Genomic DNA, 26229 nt, shown 5'->3' on the forward strand with positions numbered 1-26229 from the left:
GAGACTTCAAGCCCTAGCCTTCTTCTCTTCGTGACTTCGCCTAATCGCCTCATCTCCATTCTTCAGTTCGCGGCGTTCGCCTCTTCGCTTCGTCCCAGCCAGGCAGCCACCGTTCTCTTCGCCTAATCGCCTGGTAGTCGGATGTTGGTGGTCGTGACTCGTGGACTCCGTCCTCTTCGTGAAATCGCTACTCGAAACGTCGGTGCTAGTAAGTTGATTTCTAATTTTTATTTTTAATTTCTAATCTTCAAATTAATTCAGTCTAATTAGTTAATTTTATTAAACTTTGGTTTAAACTTTGGTTGATTTGTTAATTTGTAGTTGGCTGTGCTGTTGAATTGGCGAATTGCTGTCTTGCTGAGTGCGTGCCTCGGTGCGACGGTGCCTGAGACTTGAGTGCTGCCGACTGCCGTGCTGCGGTGCTGGCCGACTGCCCGTGGCCCTATTGCAGTGCTGCTCCGCCTGCTCCGCTGCTCGCCTCCGCCTAGCAAGGTAGGTAATCAACTAATCATCAATTGATTTTTTTTGTGAAATCTGTTTTGTGTAATTGTGTTTTGTGTAATTGAAATCTCTTGAACTTATTAGTTATTACTTATGTGAAATCTGTTTTGTGTAATTGTGTTTTGTGTAATTGTGTTTTGTGTAATTGAAATCTCTTGAACTTATTAGTTATTACTTATGTGAAATCTGTTTTGTGTAATTGTGTTTTGTGTAATATGTTTATGTGATTATGTCATTATGTGAAATTGCTTGATTTAGACCATTTAGTTGAATATTTATTCAAATAATTTTTCTGGGGAATATTGCTTGATTTAGTTCAATATTTATTCAAATTTCAGAATGAAGAGAAAACATACTCCAAATGAAATGCAAAACATTACTAGCTTCTTTGCTAAAAAGAATCCTACTCCAACTTCTCTTCCACGTCCAACACAAAATGAACAAACTATAACTCCACCTCAAGAAAGTGAGCAACTTTCATCTCCATCTCATTATTCAACTCAAAATTCCCCTCAAAATGAACAAGGCCAATGTTCTCCTAATGCCCCAATCTTTGGAGAAAGATTAAGTGAACATGAATTTGCTAATCTTCCACAAGATCCAGGAAAGAGGAGAAAAATGAGTCAATTTCATAAAGATGATAGAGATTTAGTGAGAAGAATTTACATTCAAAGAAAGCCTTGTCAGCCCAAAGACTTTACATTTCCTCAAACTTCTATTTTTGGCAAAAATCGTCGCTTTTGTGCTAAGTGGTTTGATACTTGGACTTGGCTTGAGTATAGTGTGGAAAAGGATGCTGCCTATTGTTTCCCTTGTTATCTATTCAAGGATGAAAATGCCTTTGGAGGTGATGCTTTTGTTAGTGATGGTTTCAAATCATGGAATCGGTCGGATTTAATAAGAAAACATGTCGGTAAACACTTGAGTGCACATAATAATGCTGTTTTAGCTATGGATTTGTTCAAGAAACAAAATTCAAGCATCACACAAGCCTTAACAAAACAAACCGCTGAGAGTACAAATGCATATAGGACGCGACTTGAAGCTTCAATTGAATCTATCCAATGGCTTTTACTCCAAGGGTTGCCTTTCCGTGGTCATGATGAAAAAGAAAGTTCCTTAAGAAGAGGTAACTTTCTTTCACTTTTATCCCTTATTTCCAAAGGTAATCCTGAATATTCTAAAGTTGTTTTCAAAAATGCTCCTAGTAATTGTCAACTTACTTCTCCTAAAGTCCAAAAAGATATCATAAATGCATGTGCAAAAGAGACCACTAAAGCAATGCTTGAAGATATTGATGGTGGTTTATTTTCTATCCTTGCTGATGAGTCCGCTGATGTTTCTGACAAGGAACAATTGGCTCTTTGTTTGAGATATGTTCATAGAAAGGGAGAAGTGTGTGAGCGTTTACTTGGTATTGTGCATGTTGTAAACACTGCTTCTTTGACTCTCATAACTGCTATTGAATCCTTATTAATGGAGCATTCTTTGTCTTTCTCTCAAGTACGGGGTCAGGGTTATGATGGGGCAAGTAATATGCAAGGTTCTATTAATGGCCTTAGGACTCTTATAGAGAATGAGTGTAAAGAAGCTTATTTTGTCCACTGCTTTGCTCACCAACTTCAATTAACTCAAGTTGCACTTGCTAAAAAGAATTCAGATTGTGCTTGGTTATTTGTTGATGTACTTGCACCTCTCTTGAATTTTGTGGGGGGTTCACCAAAAAGGAAAGAGTTTCTTCGTGAAAATCAAGCTCAAAGAGTGGTGGATGCATTGTCTCTAGGTGAACTTGAAACGGGTTCAGGTTTAAATCAAGAACGTGGATTAGGTAGACCTTGTGATACTCGTTGGGGATCTCACTTCAAGACAATCTTGAATGTACTTGATTTATTCCCTGTAATCCTTGGTTCTCTTGAGGATATTGCAAAAGTATCTGATACAATAGATTCTAATAGAGCTCAAACACTTACAAATCTTCTGATGTCCTTTGATTTTGTGTTCGTGGCACACTTGATGGTTAGTATATTTGCGATAACAAATGCTTTGAATGTGGCCTTACAAAAGCACGATCAAGACATTGTGAATGCAATGGCCATGGTTAATGTAACCAAGACTAATTTGCAAAAAATGAGAGATGAAGGATGGGATTCTCATATGGAAAAGGTAATTTCTTTTATTGGTGACTATGACATTGCAGTTCCAGATATGGAGGCTAAATATGTTGTTCCCGGGAGGAGGTTGTTTAGAGGTAAATGCCCACAAGTGTCTAATCTACATCATTTTCGAGTTGAAGTTTTTTTTTGGTGTCATTGATCTTCAATTGCAAGAACTTGAAAATCGATTTCCCGAAATAACTAAAGAACTACTTGTGTGTATGTCTTGTTTGAGTCCTGTGGATCGTTTTTCTAAGTTTGATAAGGAAAAATTGATTAAGCTTGCAAAATTCTATCCTAATGAATTTCCAAGTTCAGAATTGATAGTCTTTGGTCATACACTTGATAGTTACATTTGTTCTGTTAGAGGAGATGAAAGGTTTTGGAATTTGAAGGGTCTTAGTGATCTTTCAATCAAATTGGTTGAAACGGGATTGTCTGAAACTCATGATAGGGTCTATTTACTTTTGAAGTTGGTGTTGCTTCTTCCTGTCGCAACGGCAAGTGTGGAAAGAGTATTTTCTGGCATGAAGCAAGTGAAAGACAAACTACGAAATAGCATGGGAGATCAAATGTTGAATGATTGTTTAATTACTTATTTGGAGAATGATTTGTTTTTGAATGTTAGCATGGAAGATATCATGAATCGATATCAAAACATGAAAACTCGTCGATAACTATTTTAATAAGTTTGCATTACTATTTAGTTGTCTTTTGTAGTATTATATGAACATTTGGTTGTATTTTGTACTGTTTGAATATTTGGATGTATTTTTTAGTACTATTATTTGGTTGTTTGGTAAAAAATTTTTTTTACATATTTGATTATCGATTGTGACTCACCAGTCGGAAAATCCTGGGTCCGCCACTGCTCGGACTATGACGACACTTAGTACGATGCGTATGCGTTTTGTAGCAAACCCCACATAACCAAATCCCCATACGCGAAAAAGTAACTTCAGCCTCAGTATAAACGGCCAAATTAGAAGTAAGAGAATGTCGTGTGATATCCCACGCACCAATACAGAAATGACGATCACAAAGATGCTTGATAAGAGAACTTTTAGTAAGACCATTGCCACTTCCATCTTGACAACCACTAAGACCCATAAAGGGGCAATGAAACTTCACCCGAACAGCCGACATAGCTACACACGTGCAAACAAGCTGCCACCACACAAAACCAGAATAACTAGCTAAAAACCAGAACAACTAGCCAAAAACCGAACCAAAACTGAACCTTAACGACCACCAAAACGCCCAGCAATTGCCTCAATTATGCCCGAAAACTGACCAAAACCATCTGAAACTAGAAACTCCCGCCGGAATCTTCTGCAAACAGCCTGATACCAGCCCTTAAACCGCCTGCAAACAGCCTTAAAACGCCTGCGAACAACCTGCGAACAGGATTACAAAAACCGCCTCAATTACGCACCAATTACGCCGGAATTTTGCCCAGAAACCTCCCTAAAATTCGCGTAACTGCGATCCCAACATCACGCCGGAGAAAGACGATGAAATTACACCAAATGAATCCCGAAATTGCACCAAAAATACGATGAAACTGCACCCGAAAACTGCCGGAAAACAAACCTTGGAAGCCGGCCGCCGACACTTGACCAGAACGAAGAGAGACCAACGCCGGATAGAGCCGGAAAAACCGCCGGAAAGTACTGTGGAAACCCACCCTGCCGCCCAGCCCTAATCACCCCTAAACGGGAGTTTTTTTTTTTTTTATAATTATTATTATTATTTTTTTTTTTTTTAAGATCAAATGATTAATTGGGTGAAACATAATGCATTCCTTTTTTTTTTTTTTTTTTTTTTTTTTTTTTTTTTTTTTTTTTATGAAAAAACATAATGCATTACTAGGTCAGTGTTATTTCTTGGCATGGAAAACGAGATGTGATTGATAATTTTTCTGTCAATTTTGACCATAATTTAGACTTTTAAAAACCAATACAATTTTTTAATAGTGTATTTAATGCTTATATATAGTCTTTAGGATTACATATACTATTACCCATTTTTAAGGAAAATGTTATACATAACCCTTAGAGCTACATACATTACAAAATCGTAAAAATTTAGAAAATCATAAAAATATAAACACTAATTACATTGATTTACGAGTGCTTTCCCTACATAATGTTGGAAAGAGCTGTAATTTCAGAATTACAGTTATTTTTTTTATAAATTCTCAATTTATTTATTTTTATTTTGATTTTTTTTGGCAAAACTGCTACTTCACCAGAAGAAAACCGCTACTTGAAGTAGCGGTTTCTTAATGTATACCGTACTTGTTGAGTTTTCAGATCTAAGTAATTATACGGAGTACAAATACAAATCAAAGGGTGAATACCATGAATTGCGAAGATCAAGGCAAGGTTGATAATACTCCAAAGTCCAAATCAATTTAACAAAAATCAGATCTTAATTTTTTTATTTTTTAGAAAAAAATCAGATCTTAATTTAGTTACATCTTAATTACATACTTTCTCAAAAAAAAAAAAAAAAAAAAAAATCTGAATTACATAATTTCATAGTTGACACAAAGTTAAATTAACCCAATGGCGAAAAAATTGTGACGAAAAGGTAGCGGAGATGGTGGTGATGGTGGCCGTGGCGGTGGTGGTGATGGCGATGATGACTTGATTTATAATTCCAAACAATTTGAATAAAAAAAATCAGATTCCCAAACTTAATCCCCAAATTGAATAAGAAATCCTCCCACCATAACTTTTACTCTTTGAGGATGATGGGCAATGAATAATGAATTTAGAAGAATGAATGAGAGGAATTTGATTCTAAAGCTTGAGTGTGAACGACAATACCAAGGAAAAGAATAGAGAGCAAGCTAAGAAAGTCAGGTTTTTTTTTTTCATCTTTTATTATATATATATATATATAAATACTGTATATATTAAGAAACCGCTAACGGTTTTCTTCTGGTAAACCACACCAAAAAAAATAAAAATAAAAAATAAATGATGATGTGGTAAATTGGGAATTTATAAAAAAAACTATAATTATGGAATTGCATCTCTTTCCAATATTATGTAGGGAAAACACTTTTGATTTATGCGTATTTTTATCATAAATTCTAAATTTTATACAATTTTCAATGAAAAATTATGGTAAAATAAAAACAAAAAACCCACCAACTAATCCAACAAACTACTGTACAAAATTTCGTAGGACTTTTTATATAAAAAAAAAATCTAACAAACTGCTTACGTCAGCTGCCACTATAAAAACCTACTCCTCCCCAATTCAAACTTCATTTTCCCTCTCTTCTTCCACAGTTCCACAAACACCTCCAATGGCGGAAAAACACTCTCTCATCATCTTCCTCACTTTCTCTCTCCTCATCTCATCATCAATGGCGGACCTCTCTTTCGCCGAACTCGAATCTGCCATTTTTGCTCTCCATCTCCACGGCTTCAACCTCTTCGGAAACTCCATCGCCGTCTCCGACCTCTCCGTTCAAATCCTCTCGCACAAACTCAACTCCACCTCCTCCGCCGCCTTCCATGGCGTCAGCCGCAGTGGATTCACCTTCCTCGCACCTCCGAACTCCGTCCTCTTCACTCTCGACATGTCTACCGACGCCTTCACCTACGTTCACTCTCTGCGCTTCCATGTCGTTCCTCGTCGTCTCTCGTTTTCGGAGCTTCGCAATATTTCTCTCTCCTCTCATCCTCACTTGGAGACTCTCGTGCGAGGTCATCTTCTCCATGTCGCATCTTCTGGTCGCCGTCGCGTCGCCATTGATGGAGTTCGTGTTTCGTTTCCTGACCTCTACTTGAGGTCTAACATCGCCGTTCATGGCCTAGACGGAATTCTCGTCTCCTCTAATGAAGAATTCTTCCATCGCCTTGATTCCGTCATTACTCCGCCGCCGATTTTTTCTCCTACTCCTGCTCCAATTACTGGAAACAATGGCGTCAAATCAGTCTCTGTTCCTACAATTGACGCTTTCTCGCCGCAGATTGCAGGGTTTCCTGCGTTTCCACCGGAGATTGAGCAAGTTCCGGCGCCAAATCATGCTTTCTCGTCATTTCCACTGGAGTTTGGCGGAATATCGGCGCCAATCGGCTTTACCTCGCCGCAGATTGAAGGAATTCCGCCGTATTCGCCGGATTTCGGAGGCATTCCGGCGTTTTCACCGCAGATTGACGGAACTTCGGTGCCAATTAACGTTTTCTCGCCAGAAATTTCACAAGTCAGGCCACCGATTGGTGCTTTGTGGCCGGAATATGGAGCAATTCCAGAATTTCATGATGTTGCATTCACTGGAGGAAGCATCAATTCAATATCAGTTCCGCCAATTGATGCTTATTCACAAGAAAATGTCGAAACTCCGGCGCCTTCACCGTCAGTGGAGTTCCTCTCTCATGGTGAATACTCGATGCCGCCAGGGTTTGCAGAGTGGTTGCATACAGAGTTTCTCTCACCTAACAATTGGTCGCCGAATTGGAGTGCTCCGCCACTGCCGCCGTTCACGGTCGAAGAATCACCGGGGAATCGGGAGGATGTGAACTTGGGAGAGTGAGGTACAATCATCAGTCATCATCCTCTTTCTAATTTTGCTGTTTTCAAGCAATGAATTGTTTGATTGAAATTTTGCTAGGAATTAACTGCGTAGTACTGATTATACAAGTGCTGTAAATTTAGCTTATTACTTCGTACATGTTATCTCAGGTAAATAATTTTAGGGTTAATAGTTACGGTTACTCCGATATTATGATGAGTATGAGAGATTACTGAGTGCTGAGATTCTTGATTTTTCGATTTGTGAATATCAGTTTTGAGTATATTGATTGAAACAAAAGGGTTATAGTTGGTTTTGTATCTAATTTTGTTTCATTTTCATCTGAAGTAATCAATGAAATGACATGATATTACGATTTACGAGTAAGTCTATACTCCCGCTATCTATTACTCCACACTCCGTAATAATTATACAGGCAATGTGAACAACCTTCAACCCTGACAAAGCAAGTTTAAAGTTCATTTTGAGATGGAAGCAGTAAGCAACCAATTTTTACTCTAAATGAGTGAGTTGGTTCCTGGTTGACACTAATAGAACAATCACGTATTCAGCTGCGCCGAGCAAAACGACATGTGGGAAGTGAAAATACACATCAAAAAATATAATAGTAGCAATTGGGCATCTTAGTTTTCTATTTAAATTAATATACAAGTTATAATTGCCTAACAGTTAGTACAAGAACAATTATATGACAACCCCCTATAGAGAACTTCGTGAAACCAGTCTCCCTCTGAACACTGTCTATCAACCTCCAGATTCGTCAAACTTCGGTACATACTTTAACCATAACTGGTCCGAGTAAGGAGCATCGATAAAGCAATTTTCAACCTGATACTCCTTAAAACCATCTTGAAAAAGGAGGCATCTGTTTTGGGACAATGGCCACTCCAAATTTTCTTCTTACAAAACAAAACCTGATTCCAAACTCCATATATGTGCACTCTTCATGCCCTACACATGCAAGGGGTTAGAGGATTTTCCCATAGATCATAATTAGGGAAGGTTTCCTCCGGCAAACCCGTCCTTGTTTGGTGGGTCACCACAACATCCTCAACAAAGGTGGCCCAGCCCATGTATGGATCCCCGAAAGATTTGGACATAAGGCCTTTATCTGGTTTAATGGACTTTAACTTATGGCCCATGTATCGCCTATTGCCAATGATAAGCTTAGCAAAGTTGCCTCCATGGGTCATCACAAATACATCAGACTTCAAGCAAACCAAGAAGTCAAGCGCTGCCAGGCTTGTAACATGCTTTCTGAAGCCATCCAACTCTTCCTTACTTGCCAATTCCTCCTTCGTTACCTGTAATTGAAATCAGAAACAATATCATCTACGATTTAGTCTAACAATAGCCATGGTGATATAACCTTTTTATTGACAATTTAGATGCAAAATCACAACTACTCCACAATATGTTAGATCAACTTTGTTTCAGGAATGATACCCTAATACCCTATATAGAGGCCATATGGTTTTCATAGAATAACTTTGTTACGAGTGTCAAGTGCAAATAAATATTTAAGTGTTTTTGGTTGGAATGCTTCATTTAAATGACAAAAAGATTTCAAATACAGACTTCTGAGGCTTTCTTTGAAAGGAGTAGTAAGTTCTGACAAAGGCACATATGATAATACGACAGATTGGTGAATAATTAAGCTTCCCCTATTCCCTATCCCACCATGCCCAAAAAAGAAGGAAAGAAGACAACAGGGACCCAGTTACTCAGGTGTAGTGGTATCTTCAGGCAGGAACATCACATTTTATATTTTTATTTTTAACAGAAAGGTTTTTTACACCAGTAAAACTTATTTGATCAGCTCCACTTTTGTCATTGCTTTTAATTTATGCACAAAAATGAAAACCTTTTCTAGCTAGGGGTTGGGTGCAAAAAAGAGGTAAGAAGATCTCACCAGATTAGGAAACATGTTCCTGAGTGGTGCCATCCGATTCTGCCCCCCATAAACTTGCCCAGACGCAACATAAATTTGGGTCTCTTTTGGGTATCCCATAGCACGGAGAATAACAGCCACTTCACCAGGTTCAAGTGGACATCGACCTTCTTTTCGTTTCTGCAGAGCTAATTGCCATAAATGGGAACCATTCTGCAACAAACACTTTCATGAGAAACTAAGATGAACACATTAAGCATATGTTTGTTTATATCTATCGACACTTAAAGGCTTAAAGCAGCAATAAAATCTGGAGAAATAACAAATCGTCAAATAAAAAGGAAAAGTTTTATTTGAAAGCACCTTATAGCGTCTTGGCCATTCCTTCTTCCTGTACTCTGCCATTTTGACTTTCTCCTCTCTGGTCCCAACAAAATCACAGAAAGATAGACCCACCATGCCCTTCTCAAATCTAAGATGAAGAGCCCTGTTCCGAAGAAACAACAATATTAGAGTAGAGTAAATAGCGAATGAAATGTTTCATTGGCGACTCTCTCTCCATGAGTTAAGGTTCATACATGTATGGGTTTGAATTAGCTGTGCGATTTCTCATTCTTGATGCCAGTGAATCAGCCATCTGCTCAATCTCAGGAAGAAATTTCAGAGCGTGATAGTTCACCCTACACCTCAGCCTGTTGATTTCTTGAGGAACATTATCGTACCTGAAAGAGGAGGGTGTATACCTCGTATAAGTAATCAAACCTGCATTTCTAATACAAATCAACATCAGCTACAACTTACCCGAGTCTATCAACAAAAGGCTTTAAGGCCATTATTTTCTTCTCCTTGATTCGAGGCAGAACATTATCAATATAAAATTGGGCTGAAGCATACTTTGGGATGTTCTTCACCGTCCGCCTATCATTCAAACCCCAGAGAAGCAGAAAAATTAATTTTTACCATGTAATAAAAATAAATTAAATACTTTAAAATAAAAAAAAATAAAAAAAAAACAAAGACAAGCATCCTAATGTTTATGGTAGCCAAATTATACCATGAGAAACAACAGGAAGTTTCATTTAAACAATTCAGAACTAGAAGGATAAAGAGAAAGCTCCTAATGAAAACAAGGAGTATATTGTGTTCCTACATTAAGTGCTTGTTTGGTTGGATGATATTTTCCTTGAAAATGGAAATTCCTAGGCAATAGCTAAAATCTGTTGTGTTTAATTAGAAATTTCCTAGGATATAAAATTTCCTAGGAAATAAAATTTCCAAGGGAAATGTAAATTCTCACATAGCATGGGAAATAACTCACCAATCCCCCCTAGGTGAGTGAATTCCTACAATACATAGGAAGTTATTTCCAAGGAAATACTAATTCCCATGATGTCAACCAAACACTTTTGTTAAATTTTTATGCAATTAGCAGGAAATAACTTCTCATGATATATGATTTCACGTGGGAATTTATTTCCCATGTTGAACCAAACAAGCACTAAGTCAATGGTATTCTATTTCCTCCTCTCTAAAATAATGTCCTGTTTATGATTTGTTTAATTTCTCTTAATCAATGTTATAGACCATTTAGTATATCAAAAAATTGCAATACTAAAAATCAGTTTAATATACAAATGTAATGAGCCTCATTAATGTGTGAGCTTAACCTTATAATACCATTTTAATTGGACATACAGTAATTTGTATGGCCTAAATCAGTGTCTACATTTAGATCTCAAGGAAGAACATGACACCAATTATTGGGAACTATCCAAACATTCAGCATGCTCCACATTTTCAACAGCTTCTCAACTTATCAGGTGTAAGGCTATGTAAAAGTTGCCCTCAGTAGAAACTCCATATGTATTATTATTGCAACGATACATATACCCAAGAAATCCCACAAAAATTTAGAAGCTACAATATCAACACATATCATAACCTTAAAAACAAATACCTTAGCCTACTTCAATGCTAGATTTTATCAGTCTTTCCCAATACTCTTACAACCAAGGGAAAAAGAAGAGTAATATTCAGAATCACTCTGATCCCCTCAAAGAAAATTCTTGTACACCCCTTTTGAGTTTTTTTTTCCCCTTACATAACCCTTGCTTCAATAATTCAGAATCAGGATATTTTCTTTTACTAACAATTCATATGAATTAATTGATATTCAAAAGGTCCCCAGTCAATATATTTATTCCACGATAAACTCTGTCACAAATTTCAGAAGATATACCAGACCACATTGGTCTTAAGCAGGTACAACAATAAGCAGATAATAAAAAACCATACAGCTAAAATTTCTGATAATAAATTCTGCCGAATATGAAAGCTCAAAATCATTTCTATATTCCAATACTTAAACCCCTCCCCCCCTCTCTCTCCCAGCCACCCACCCACCCACCCCCCACACACACACAAAACAACCTTGCTTCATGCTTGGTTTTCTTAAAACAAGTGACAGGAAAGCAAGTATAAGTAAAGGCGTACATGCTGTTGTTTCAAATTCTGTGATCTCCCCTCATAGTTCTAACTTCTAAATTTGTTAAACTCCAAAGAATAATGCAAAATCAGAGACAAGCCAATTATGTTGAAATTTATTGTCATACGACCAAAATCCGAAAGGCTGGATTCTGGAATAAATCTGTCTAACACGTAATCAGGAACCTGCTCCTGGCCAGGAAAGATTAGAAACTGTTTCTCACCGACAATCACGCTGTGCTTATTAATTAAATGTTGATTACTGAACCCTACACCACATGACAATAGCTCCCTTAAAGCCCTGATTTAAAGCATTTGAGGTAGAGGCTAAAGAATAGCACTTTCAGAGGACATAGAATTGTTCATTTTCAGAGGACATAGAGAAAAATACTTCCTGAAAATCAAGCTACACATTCTAACTTAAATTCTGGACAAGCTACTGATATAAAGGCTCAGTTTTTGGACAAGTAAAAAGGAAAATCAACTTAAAGTAAGTTACACGAGAAGAGGAAAAAAAACAGCAAACCTGATGCTTGTAAATAACTCCGATTTGTCTGTAAACCACTCTGGAATGTCACGAATAATGGGCACATCATCCTTTAAATAGTCAATGAAATGATCAACATCAAAAATGTCTTCAAATTTCCTGCAGAATACAAATTGGAAATTATATATACCTTGTGAAAGCAAATTATCAATTAGAGAATAGAAAAGAAGGGAAAAAAAAAACCCAAAAGGATAGCACCAAGCAACTCTCAAAAAGTCTTTGGACTGTACAGAACAAGCTACACAGAGGCTGAAAATATACAGGGGTGCACTTCACCATCTCTTACTAAGCTTACCAGAAATTCAATTTGACACTAATTTGGAGATATTAAATAACAAAGGTTTTTGAACAGCAGTTACAGCAGAAAGGAGAACAATTAGGATATAATGACACAATCAGCCTTTTTAAAGCAGAAGCTCAATCTACAAAGCCTCAAAAAGCAAAAATATGAATAAGTTGTCTCACGTTTGGTCTTTCCAGATCTGGTCCTGCTTCAACACTGGCAGTATAAGGGTAGCATTTAATATTTTGGCCACGCCCACTGCATTGCATATCTACACAGTAACCAATACATTTCAAATAAGTTTCTATTTAGCAATAGATTACAACAGTTCAGATATTCTGAGAAACTTTACATAATACTATAATAGTAGACAACACATACGTGAAAGTAGATGAAAAATGCAGATATCAAAGTAAAGGAATAATCTATCAGCTATGAAAAACGTATCCCATGCAGGATTGTCATATGGAACTAGATATTCAAGATCTAATAATGGCATACAGTAGTTATAAACAAGAATATCCTATTCTTAGTTTACCCTATTTCTTATTGCATGATTCATTTCTCCGTTGAACAACTCAGATACACAATCCAAGAGAGTTTAGATGGCACTGAACAGAGACTTAATCACACAAAAGACATTCAAAACAATATGTGAGAGATGAATAAGGACCATACGGCAATCCTTTGCTGATTAAGACCACCTTCCGCGTGTATAAATATATATCCATTTGTTTCATTCTCTGCAGGAGGATCTGTGAGCATCAACATAAATATTAGGTTGGAATGGAATTGAACTTGGAGAATTAATCTATTGCAAGATAAATTGAACAGTCAGTTTTAACAAAGCGGATTAATCCCACATCAGATTTGGCATGTAAAATGTTCTCATGTAGGTTTAGTTCTAAAATAGCCACCAGTGCATGGAAGAAAAAAAAAATTGCACCTAAAATATGAAGTCGCATGGGGATTCCTTAGAATAGTCACTAGTATAAAATCAAACCAACAAACATAAACTTCAAAAGCAAATGCAAATACTTGTACATGATTTGACACACTTAACATAGTGAAAGGACTTCAAAATTTCAATATCATATCAAAATTTACAAGCTCAACAAGCAGAAAAATTCTTAACAATTTTCTAGTGAATAACCTGATATGCCACTACTACGACGCTCTGCACAGGGTTTCCAAGACGTAGTGGCTGACAACGGATTCTCCCATAGTGAAGGCGCCTCTTTGACCTGTATCTCGAACAGAAATCACATATAACAATCAGCCAGACGTAGTAGAAAAGAGAAAAGGAAAGCAAAGTGAAGGAAGCTACATCATATCGAGATCCTACATAAAGCTTACCCGAGGACACTGAAGAATAAGGCCCTCCTTCTGGCATAAATAGGGTGTGATTAGGGGATTTTTATCCACCAAGCGCCGTTTGACAAGTGGACCAACCAGGTTCCGCCACGCGTCCTCCACGGACCACTTAAGACACGCCACGTGTCCACCCATGCCAAATGGGACAACCGGCCATCAAGGCCCATTTCAGTCTAGAAGCCCGATCGGCCCTAGGTTTACCTTAAACCTAGAGAGTTGCACGCTTCCCAAGGCTATAAATACTCGATTAATCCTCATTAATCAGGGACCGAAGAATTTACGGAACACACTAATAACCGGCTGATCTCGCTAGCAAAGCAGATTACCTACATTAAATACTCTCACCTAGAGAGACCTTATTACTTTAATTTCTGTATTAATTACTCCTTAATCAGGTACTAACTTGACCGTTGGAGGCGGAGCTCTCAGGAGTCTCCGTTATTTTGCAGGTACAGGCGTCCGGTTCCAGTCTCGGAATTGTAACTCTCCCGCAGGACATCAGAAAACCCCGAAACATTTGGCGCCGTCTGTGGGGAGAGTACTTCAGAGATGGCATCCAAGTCTGTACCGACCCCAGAAGAGAGGCGTCCCCTAGACGACCCTCAAGTTCAGTCGGACCATGATACCGAAAGTGAATTTGAAGTTGAAACTCATACAGCTCCAGACGGGACCCTAAGGGCCCGCCGTACCCGTCATACTGAAATAAGGGAACGGGAGTATCTTCAAACAGGAAGCGAGCCAGCAGGCGCACCGCTTGCTCGGCAACAGCCGACTGATGGGTCTGCTCCGATCACAAGGAACGAACTCATGACCTTCATGAGGGGATTCAAGGGAGAGATCCAAGAGTTGATCAACAAAAAACCGCCTGCTTCAGTCAAAGAGCAGGCGGCCAAAAAACCTTCCACTTCACTGAAGAGGAAGCCAGTTCAAGGGCGAGAGGCGACTCCCCATCCTAAATCTAAGAAGCGGGAGCCGTCTGCTCTTGATTTCACAAAACTCCGTTATCCTACGGGAAATAGGAAACCGGTTCGTCATATTCAGGCGGACGGGTCAAAGCAAACGTTCACAGATGCTCGGCACCTGCTAGAGCAGAAGAGGAGTGACCGATTATCAGAGTCGGCTTCTACTTCAAATTTTCAGGACAGTTTGCGAAATGCCTCGATGAGGCCAACTCAGTCGTACCATGAGAGTCAGTCAGGCGGCACCTCCCGACAGTCTGGCTTTCATAGTGCGCAGGCGGTACCAAATTTGCCATTTGTGCCGCAACAACAATATTTTATGCAGCCACCTCCATTTGGTGGACCTGCAGCAAAAAACGTCCAACCTATGGACTGGCAGCTACGGCTGCTTAGACTTGGTGAACAGCCGTCGGCCTTCTCCAAGGAAATTACTGAAGCCGCTCAGCCGGCCAAAGTAAAAAATGTTTTAGTAGGCGCCTATGATGGCACTACTAACCCGGAAGACCATCTGATGGCATTCACCAACCTGATGTACCTTCAAGGGTTGGATGATCCCACTTGGTGCAAGTGTTTCCCAGCAACTCTCAAGGGAATTGCACAGCAATGGTTCGGCAACCTGCCGACTGGTTGTGTAAACAGTTTCAGGACGCTTGCTTACTTATTTGCCTCCAACTTTGCAATAAACATCCCTGCGAAGAAAACGACCCTTGATTTGGGAACAATTCAGCAGGGTGAAAAGGAGGGGCTTCGTTCCTACATCAGGCGGTTCAACCTGATGAGAATACAGATTCAAGGGTTACCGGATGAGGTAGCTTATACTGACTTTTTTAGAGGTCTCAAAGACGGGTCTACCTTCAAATTTGATTTAGTTCGAAAAAGGGTGGCGACTCTTCAAGAGGCCTTGATTGAAGCAGAAGCCTATATACAGGCGACTGATCTGTGTACAATGAAACAGTCGGACGGGAAGAGGTTCGACAATAGAGAAGGACGACAGAAACAGTCGTCCAACAAAGATGAAAAAAGAAAAGGGGTCTGGGCGGCTGATTCCTCTAAACAGCCGGCCAAGAAGAAAAAGGAATTCAAACCATACTCCCCAAAGTATGTGTTTAACAAGGATAACCAGTTTATCCTAAAAGAAATAAAGGGACGGCTCTCAATTGAGAAACCGCTCCCCATGAAGGGTTCTGCGAGCAACCGGAACCAAGACAAAATCTGTGCTTATCATGATGACATTGGTCATCACACCAACGACTGCATTAGTCTCATGCGGTACCTAGACCGCTTGGCTGATCAAGGTGATCTTGACACTTATGTCAAGAAATCTACGGGGAATACTTCCTTAAAAAAGCAGTCGGCCAAAAAGAATCAACAGGCCGACAGTTCCGATACAGATGATGCAGTCGTCTACACCATTGCAGGCGGCTTCTCAGGAGGCGGCCCCACTATTAGGGGCAACAAAGATAATATAAGGCGGTTAGATGTAAATTCCGTTCACCAAGAACGACCGTCCAAATATACATTTCCTGAGATTGTCATCACTGAAGAGGATCTAGGAGGAATAAGGAGGCCGCATGACGACCCTCTCGTTATTGAATGTAAAGTGGCCAACCAGAGAGTTGGTCGAATCCTCATAGATACTGGGAGCTCTTCAGATCTCATCAGCAGCAAATGTCTGTCAAAACTGAAATATCAGACGGACTGCATACATCCGGCCTCCCACCCTTTAATAGGGTTTGGAGGAGGAGTCGTCCACCCACTGGGACGAGTTGATCTACCCGTCCGCCTGGGCGAAAAAGGGGAAGGACGACACATGGTAGTCCGATTCCTAGTTGTAGAGGAACTCTCTGCCTACAACATGATTCTGGGTCGCCCAACCCTGAATAGTGCCAAGGCTGTTATAATCCCGTCACTTATGCTGCTTAAGTTTGAAAGGGACAATGGAACAGTCGGCTCCCTAAGGGGAGATCAGAGGATGGCCCGAGAGTGCTATCTCTCGGATGTCAAACCCACTGCTAAGGCCACTGGCTCAAGTGGAGAAAAAACAGACCTTGACAATGTCAAGGAAAGTGCGCCTGTTCAAGAAACAAGCGACAGAAAAAGAAAGGCGTCCCAAACAGAGTCCGCCAGAAAGGCAAGAAAATAGCAATCATTGGCAGAGGACCGGCCGGATGAGTTCCGCCCTCAGCCGGCTGGTGAGCATACGGACCTGATATTAGACGACTCCCGCCCTGACCGAACAGTCAAAGTTGGGACGACTGCTCTGAGAAACCTTGGTGATGACTTTCACAACCTGTTGAAAGAATATAAGGACATCTTTGCATTTGAAGTCCATGAAATGCCAGGCATTAGTCCTGATCTGGCAGTACACAAACTCGCTGTGGATCCGAAAAAGAAGCCGGTACGGCAAAAGAAGCGGAACCATGGTGAAGAAAGAGGTCAGGCGGCCGCCGCCGAAGTCAAAAAATTACTTGATGCAGGGTTCATTCGGCAATGTTACTTCCCAGATTGGGTTGCAAATGTGGTACTTGTTAAAAAGCCGAATGGCACCTGGCGAATGTGTGTAGACTACACAGACTTGAACAAGGCGTGCCCCAAAGACAGTTACCCTCTGCCAAAAATTGATAACCTGGTCGACTCAACAGCCGGCCATGCCTTGATGAGTTTTATGGACGCCTATTCTGGTTTTCATCAAATTCCTTTGTGGAAGAAAGATCAGGAGAAGACGGCCTTCGTCACTGATCAGGGATTATACTGTTATACGGTCATGCCGTTTGGTCTTAAGAATGCCCCGGCTACATTCCAACGAATGATAAACACAGTGTTCTTTGATCAGATTGGGAGAAACGTCGAGGCATACATTGATGATATGATTGTTAAGACTAAACTTCAGAAAGATCATCTGACGGACCTCCGAGAAACTTTCGCCACACTCAGGCGGCACCATGTCATGCTCAATCCCAAGAAATGTGTATTTGGAGTTGAGTCTGGGAAATTTCTCGGATTCCTTATCAACCAGAGAGGAATAGAGGCGAACCCTGAGAAGGTACAGGCGGTCATTGACATGCAGTCGCCCCGTACCGTCCGAGAGGTTCAGAAGTTAACAGGTTGTCTGGCGGCCTTGGGAAGATTTCTAAGCCGATCAGGCGACAAATGCCTATACTTTTTCCAGGCAATTAAGAAAAAGGCAAGGTTTGAATGGGGGCCGGATGCTGAGGCCGCCTTCCAGAAATTAAAGGTTCACTTGCATTCCTTGCCAAGGCTGGTCAGCCCTTTGCCCAAAGAAAATCTCTACATGTACCTGGCCGTCTCTGATCATGCGTTAAGCGCGGTGCTCCTTGCTGAAAGGGACGGCTGTCAACTTCCGGTCTACTTTGTCAGTCACGTACTGAAAAATGCCGAGTTGAGGTATCCCCTAGTGGAGAAATTTGGTCTTGCACTCTTCATGGCTGTTAAAAAATTGAAGCCCTACTTTCTGGCACATACAGTCGTCGTGTATACCGACCAACCGATCAAGCGGCCCCTTACCACCATGGAGTCCTCCGGACGAATGATCAAATGGGCCATAGAAATGCAGAGTCTCGAAGTTACTTTCGAGCCTAGAAAAGCAGTGAAGGGGCAAGCCTTTGCTGACTTTATTGTAGAGATGACTCGTCCTCCTGACTCTCAAGTTCCAGACCAAGTCTGGAAGGTATATGTGGACGGAAGCTCTACTTCAAACGGTTGTGGAGCAGGCGTCGTATGTCAATCTCCAGAGGGCGACAGGTTCGAGTATGCTCTACGCTTCAGTTTCCAGGCTTCAAACAATGAGGCAGAATATGAAGCTTTACTAGCCGGGATCCGCATGTGTAAGGCGGCCGGGGCAAGGAAAATAGACGCCTGTTCTGATTCACAACTGATAGTGAGTCAGTACAATGGCGAATACGAAGCAACACATCCGGCCATGATCAAATATTTACAGGCGGTCCGACAAGCAGTCGGCTCCCTTGAGGATTTCCATCTGATCCAAGTACCGAGATCAGAAAACAACCAGGCAGATGCACTCTCGAAATTAGCATCATCCGCCTCCTCCGATACTCCTCGAACTGTGTTTTGGGAAGTAATGGAGAAGAGAAGCATCGAGGAAAATCCTATTGGAATTCTAGACAGAAGCTCAACCTGGATGGATTCAATCAGGGCATATCTGACAAACGGTACACTGCCGGATGATCCTCAACAGGCGGCATCACTGAAAAAACGAGCCTCCTGTTTTGAAATGATACAGGGGGAACTGCACAAGAGGGGGCACCTTCAACCCTTCTTAAAGTGTGTTACTCCTGAAAAGGGACGAGAGATACTAGATGATCTTCACTCTGGTTTCTGTGCTTCCCATATAGGTGGTAGGATGCTTGCTCAAAGGGCAAGGCGGCAGGGCTACTTTTGGCCTACTTTGGAAGCAGATGCAATGGAGATGGTGAAAAAATGTGACAAGTGCCAAAGGTTTGGCAAATTAATTCACCGTCCGGCTACTGACCTCACTACCATTCACAGCCCACTACCGTTTGCTAAGTGGGGCATGGACATTCTGGGTCCATATACGCCTGCTACAGGCGGCAGAAGGTATATACTTGTTGCCGTTGACTACTTCACTAAATGGGTAGAGGCGGAGGCTGTAAAGGGAATCAAGACGAAAGATGTAATTTCATTCATTTGGAAAAACGTCATCACTCGGTTCGGGGTTCCCATGTCTATGGTTTTTGATAATGGTCCCCAATTTGAGACGCCTGTTCTCAAAAGCTGGTTGGGAGACCAAGGAATTGGACATTACTTTGCATCTGTCGGCCGTCCACAAGCAAACGGCCAGGTAGAAGCCTTTAATAAAATCATCTCAGACGGTCTCAAGAAAAAAATTGAACGAGCAGGCGGCCTATGGGCAGATGAACTACCACATGTTCTTTGGGCCATTAGGACGACTGAAAAAGGGGCGACTGGAGAAACTCCATTCCTCCTAACTTATGGTGCAGAAGCTGTTCTTCCAATAGAACACTACGAGCCGACTCTTCGAGTAATGCTATATGACGAAGAGGCAAACTGGGAAGCTATGCGCCTGGCATTAGACTCACTTCCTGAAAAGAGGGGCAATGCTGTTTTGCGCCATGAAATCTACCGCCTGAGAATGACTAGATCATACAACAAAAAAGTGCACAGGCGTCCACTCAAAGTAGGGGACTTTGTACTTAGAAAAATGGAAGCAGTTGGTAGGGCTAACGAGTCTGGCAAACTAACTCCCAACTGGGAAGGACTCTACCGAATCTATGCGGAAGTCAGGGACGGTACCTACCGTCTGGAAACACCAGACGGACAACCGTTGCCTCGAACTTGGAATGTAGATAACCTTAAGAAATATTTCTTTTGAATGATGTAAAGTAAAGAGCTACTTAATAAGTTGGCACTTACTATTCAATTTTGTATTACGAGGGGCATGCCGTCTGTACCTTTACAGTCGGCTACTCTCCATTGAGTTTCACTCTTTATCTTTACAGGGGCACGCCGTCTGTTCCATTACAGTCGGCTACTCTCCCTCGAGTATTTTACTCACAATACTTAGCTAAAAAGTTTAGGGCCTGGCCGATCCTGTAACTAACAGGCGGCTACCCTTCTTTTACTTAGCACATACGTTCACCAAGAACATACCAAGGCCACTGGCCGAATGATCAGACCAGGCGCCTAGTCAACTGATCTAACTTTTAAAAACTAATCCGACCTGTCCCAACATTATAGCAGGCGTCCGGCGGCATCCATTCGGATGAAATTCGTCGCAGAGAGCAGCTCCCTTTTGGGTGGAACATTGTTCTATAAACTAATTACACGGCACCTATACGACTGTCCCAAAGGGCAACCACGTAGCCGTTTTTGAGACAAGGATAACTCTATCACTAACCAAACCAGTGGTAGCAGTTGACATCTGAGTCAGATGACCGCCTGTATTACTTGGGATAAATGCAGGGGGTACCTATTGAGTTAATAGCCAACAAACGTTGGCGAATCAAGGGGTCTAGCCGGCCTACGCCGCCTGGTACCTCTACTTCTCAAACAAAAGTGACGGCGACTGAGTAACTCCAAAGTTAACTCATAGTCACTCCTTCAAATTTGGTATGGAACCTAAAAAGTTTGAGTCGTCCGCCTGTTTTATACAAACAAGGGCACTCGAACCCCTATTCCTACTGGATAACCTATTGAGTAAATAGCCAACAAACATTGGTAAATCAAGGGGTCTAGCCGGCCTACGCCGCCTGATACCTTTACTACTCAATCAAGATTGTGACGAAGACTAAGTAACTCCTATGTTAACTTAATAGTCACTCAAACTTAGTACTGAGCCTAAAAGGTACGAGTCGTCCACTTGTTTTTAATAAACAAAGGCTCTCAACCAATACTCTTGCTAGGTTAACAAATAACAAATTAGAGGCCAACATTGGCAATAAAGGGAAACAACCGGTACCCGCCGCTTGTTTTCCTACTTAAATTCCTTGGCTACTTGGTAATTCTATTTACTTGGTCAAATTGAATAAAGAGTTCGAATACCGATTGATTAAATGGCCGACTGATCATCTATCCTGGAAACAGACAACCAGTCGTCCAGGGGCATAGGCGGCATACTTACTATTTGTACCTGTCTTAACGTTCGGCCATGCACAACAGTCTGTCTAGTGAGCAAATTTCAAATACTTAGACAAATTTGAACAAAAACAAAAAATTTGATTAAAATGAGCCGGCCATAAAGACCAGCAGAATATTCAAAACCCCGGCCCCCTGGCCGGGTAATTACAAAGCAAACGGCACGCAGGCCGTGAAAAGAAAAAATATACTTAAAGCTTAAGAAGGGGGCAGTTCAGTATCAGCAGCAGCCGCCTGGTCAGCACTCTTCTTGCTGGACTCGGCCTTCGCTGCATCATCTTTTGATGCCTTTCCCCCAAGTGGCACAAGCGCCACAACCGGCTCTTCCTCCTCCAACGCAACGTCCATCGCCTCTTCTTCAGCAGCCGCCAGGATCTGTTGATTATATATTTCCGAACACTGGCGGTACGTTCTTTCCCATGAGGCAAAGTCGGCACTGGGGAACAGTCGTTCCCAGGTCATGCGTTGGATTTGGGCGGAGTCTTCCACCATCTCCCGGACGAGCTCTTGTTTTTCTTGCTCGGCCTTGTCCGAGAGCTCTTGGGTAAGACTCTTCTCCTGGTTCACCAGGCGTTCTTTTACGTTAGCCAAAGATTTCTCCATGGCTTCGTAAGAGTGCATTTTCTGACGAAGGGGCTTCAGCTCGGCTTTAAGTTTGGTGACGGTCCCCTCCAGCTCGTCAACCTTCTTTTGGGCCGCCTCTAGCTGAGCCCGAACAGCGGCGGTCGCCTGCGCCTGATAATAAAGAAGATCAATGGTCAGTACTTCATTTTGGGCAATTTGAAACATTGCTTTATCACAGCTGGAGGCGGCCATAGCCTTTGCGGCCTTTACCTCTTTGTTTTTCCGATCAATCGGCTTGCGAAGGCTGTTGACTCGGAGCAGGGCCTAAGTACAAAGAAAAACAGGCGTCAGTTTCCAATCATAAGGGTTAACAGGCGTCCTGGAACTTCAAAAGGGTATACCTCAGCTAGGATCCCCGAAATTCCATCGAGGTCAAGGGTGCCGGCACCCTTGACCGCCTCCCTGTCAGAGGGAGGAACTACTTTAACCATTGACTTGGCTACCTCAACCAAGTCAAGTCCCTGGGGGCCGGCTGCATTAAGCAGAAGGAAAAACAAGTTAGACCTAATCAAGAAGGAAGCAAGAGTGAGTTTTTACAAGCAAGGGTCCATACATCTAGGCGGCCCCGCTTGGGTTTTTGAAGAGGTGGCCGGCTGCTTCTCAGCCGCCACTGTTTTCCTGGAAGACCCAGGAGAGCTTGCAACAGTCGTCCTCCGGGCCTTGGGGTCCGGCTGTTGCGAGGAAGAAGCCCTTGGAGTGCCAGACTGAAAACAAAAAGAGTTAGTATATGCATAATACAACCAAAAGGAGAAGAGTTTTCAAAGCTTACCAAGGGTGCCTCCTTGCTGGGGGAGTCGGCATACGACTGCTTCATTAGCGAGACCCGCAGCATGGCCGCCGCAGTCTTAGATGCTGTTATTTTACTCATGGCGTCGGCTGAAAGAAATAAACAGCAAAGTTAGTAAAAATCCCAAGTAAACAAGGCGTGAAAAAACAGAGTATTCGTCAGGCCGGCTACCTCTAGAGCACCGACTGCCGAGGCCACAGGCGGCCAAGAAGTACTCATCATAGAGCCACTTGAAGCTCGGGACGCAGTGTAGGGGTACTTGCTCTCGTACCCCTGAAGTAGAGTTCACCCTAGTCTCTACTTTGAAGAGTCCTTTGTCTAGGATCTCTCTTTTAGCCTTTGGGGGAACAGGCGGCATGCTGCGGCCGCCTGCAAGAAGAGGCGGATCCCTGTTCCACTTGTTAAATCGTTTGTTCAGCTCCGTGTCTGAACTCTCGATAATAAGGAAGGTGTTCCGCCAATCCTTCCATTTGTTTGCCTTACCTCTCGTCATGAGGTAACCCCTGTGGCTTGTTAGTTGATACCAGCCGGTACCTCCCGACTTAGGGGTCCGGCTGAGATAGTTCATGTGGGCGAAAGCCTCAAAACTTGGCTCCACCCCGTTCAGTTCGCACCCGGCCACATAGCCGAGTACGTTTACCCAAGAGTTGGGGGCTAACTGCCATAACCCCAGATCATACCCATCTAAAATCCGCTGAACAGCCGGATGTAATGGGAAGCGCAGACCAGCTTTGATGGCCGCCACATAGCAGCCAAAACAGCCGTCACCATAGCTGGTACCAGCCGGCCAGACGACAGTATCTTCTGGATCCGGCACAAACAGTAAATACTCCGGGCCCATCTTGTGGTTAGCAATAAAGCTCGCCACGTTGACTCGCATGGTTGCGATCCGGCCCCGGGGCACCCTGCAGTAGTAGGGGGTGTTTTCCTCTCTGTAAGAGGCGGACGGCTCTGCCCAATTATCCCCCTTCTCCACTGCATGGGAACTTCTCGCCTCTTGTAGGCGGTTATGTTTTTCCTCTGAGTCAGAAGAACTATGGTCAGAAGAACTATGGTCAGAAGAGCTGGAATCGGACTCGTCCCCTGACGAGTCCGAAGAGGACGACTCCTCCCCTCTCCTAGAGGGGCCCGCCTCCTCTCCCTTAGAAGGAGCAGAAGGTAAATTGGACATGTCCACGGTTAGATGAGAAGGGAACACCTTGGTCCCTCTCTCAGAACTGTCAGCTTGACAGTCGCCTCGTTCCACATCTGGCGCCTGGTCAGATGTTTCGCTAAGGAGTACCCTTTGGGAGGAGCCGTCTGAGTTTGATATTCTAGCAGTCTTTTTTGTTCTGGCCATCACGTTCTGCATAGACACAGATTCAGTCGGACTTTGTATAAAGGGCAAAGATGGGTCCAGAAAAGGGCAGGCGGCACTCCTAGTCCTAGATTCAGCCGTCCCCGGTGACCGGCTGATCACTAACTTAGGGCGTGTCGTGTGCTTCCATGGTGCCATTTCAAAAAAATAAAAAGAAAATTAAGAGTAAGAGAACTGAGTTACCTGAATGGATGACAGTTGATGAAGTCCTGAAAGTTCGGGTCAGTCGGCTTGTCAGAACAGGCGGTAGGCAGAAAAAGTCCGAAAATGTCAGAGCAAGTTCAGGGGTCCGAATGTTCTCGCAAAAATTCTCAAATGTGAAAATGACCGAAGTCAGCACTTCCTTTTATAGGCAAAATGAGAAGGCGAAGGGTCGCTTCCGAATTCCAATTTGGGCGGGAGAGTCTCCCGGCCGTCTGCAAGGTGACACCTGTAACGGGCCGTCGCCTGTCACCGTGCGACACCTGTCACAGGCGACACGTGACCAGTCGCGTGCCACCTGTGAGGGGCAAATGATTAGGGGATTTTTATCCACCAAGCGCCGTTTGACAAGTGGACCAACCAGGTTCCGCCACGCGTCCTCCACGGACCACTTAAGACACGCCACGTGTCCACCCATGCCAAATGGGACAACCGGCCATCAAGGCCCATTTCAGTCTAGAAGCCCGATCGGCCCTAGGTTTACCTTAAACCTAGAGAGTTGCACGCTTCCCAAGGCTATAAATACTCGATTAATCCTCATTAATCAGGGACCGAAGAATTTACGGAACACACTAATAACCGGCTGATCTCGCTAGCAAAGCAGATTACCTACATTAAATACTCTCACCTAGAGAGACCTTATTACTTTAATTTCTGTATTAATTACTCCTTAATCAGGTACTAACTTGACCGTTGGAGGCGGAGCTCTCAGGAGTCTCCGTTATTTTGCAGGTACAGGCGTCCGGTTCCAGTCTCGGAATTGTAACTCTCCCGCAGGACATCAGAAAACCCCGAAACAGGGTGCATTCTGATAATAAACATTGAAACATAAAAGTAAGTCTTCCAAATGAAAATCTTATAACCAAGCATTAAAGAATAACCACCCTTAATCACCACTATATTTTATAGTACATGTTAATAGAATTCCAACGAATCGAAATTCAAACAGGAAAAGTCTCCAAATTCAATGTTACAGGGTTTGTAAGAATAATTCTCCTACAATCCCATCAACCAAAATCAAATGTTCAACAAAATTAACCGCCCAAATCAAGCTACACCATCAACAATGTTACAAATCTTGCCATTGCGATAATCAAGATTACTAATTTATCCAATTGCTAAAATTGGGGGAAAAGTAATTGCAATCAGAATCTCAAACAACCCAGAAAAATTAAATCCAAATCTGAAATACCCACACACCATACCAAATTGGGAAAGGAAAACAATATATTACGCATCAATTTCTTATGAACCCAGAAAATTAAATCGAAAAAAAGTGACATTAAATCTCAAAAATTGATCAAAATTAAACATACCAAACGACGAATGAGGGAAGAAACGGAGACAAATCCAGCAACAACGAGAAAGATGATCAAGAAAAGGGAGAGCTTTGATGGAGAACTCCTAGAATCTTCGGAGAAGAAGTGGGACCAGAAGACGGGAGGTCGGTGGTCACGTGAGTTACGCAAGTGAACGCCGTCAGCAGTATCATCGGAATCGGAGAGAAGGGGGGAAACGTCGTCGTCTCGCTGCTGTTGCTGTTGTTGTTGAGGGTTTTTACGAGGGGATGAAGAAGATCTGCTTCCGAGAGAACTGGAATGGCGGAGCTCTCGTAGCTCAGCGGCCATGGCGAAGAGTGTCAGTGTTTGGAGTGTGAAGCCACCGTCAATTTCTCTCTTACATCAAGGCATCGACCTCTTCTGGACTGACTACAAGTAAAGGTGCTGTGTAGTTGTTGAGTAGTTACAAGGGTGTTATGGTCATTGCACTATTTTTTTAAAAAAATTATTGGTTTTATCTACAAGAGTTAAACTCGTTGGAATCCTTAACCCTCGGGGATCGTTTGGTTCACTGAGTTG

At 42.2% G+C, this 26229-nt stretch overlaps 2 protein-coding genes across 3 annotated transcripts; one reads left to right on the top strand and one right to left on the bottom strand.

The window, feature by feature from the left end:
* Positions 1 to 840: 840 nt before the first annotated feature.
* On the top strand, positions 841 to 2814 carry LOC110713682 (zinc finger MYM-type protein 1-like). Its single transcript, XM_021892141.1, has one exon. The coding sequence runs from the start codon at positions 841 to 843 to the stop codon at positions 2812 to 2814; it is 1974 nt and encodes a 657-aa protein (XP_021747833.1).
* A 4818-nt stretch (positions 2815 to 7632) lies between these two features.
* Positions 7633 to 26120, bottom strand: LOC110709671 (uncharacterized protein At1g04910-like). 2 transcript variants are annotated; one of them, XM_021887892.1, is made up of 12 exons: positions 25687 to 26120; positions 25175 to 25178; positions 13771 to 13817; positions 13568 to 13658; positions 13093 to 13169; positions 12597 to 12685; positions 12111 to 12230; positions 9902 to 10018; positions 9679 to 9822; positions 9464 to 9587; positions 9122 to 9313; positions 7633 to 8513 (listed from the first exon to the last, which is right to left on the bottom strand). In XM_021887892.1, exons 1-12 carry the CDS (start codon positions 25996 to 25998, stop codon positions 8154 to 8156), a joined length of 1677 nt encoding a protein of 558 aa, XP_021743584.1. In that variant the 5' UTR covers positions 25999 to 26120; the 3' UTR covers positions 7633 to 8153. The 2 variants fall into 2 exon arrangements, with proteins under 2 accessions (XP_021743584.1, XP_021743591.1); XM_021887899.1 differs by lacking the exons at positions 13771 to 13817; positions 25175 to 25178 and having other exon boundaries at positions 25687 to 26119.
* Between the last annotated feature and the right edge of the window lie 109 nt (positions 26121 to 26229).

Source organism: Chenopodium quinoa, unplaced genomic scaffold (genome assembly GCF_001683475.1).
Source record: "Chenopodium quinoa cultivar QQ74 unplaced genomic scaffold, ASM168347v1, whole genome shotgun sequence".
Taxonomy (NCBI): domain Eukaryota; kingdom Viridiplantae; phylum Streptophyta; class Magnoliopsida; order Caryophyllales; family Amaranthaceae; genus Chenopodium; species Chenopodium quinoa.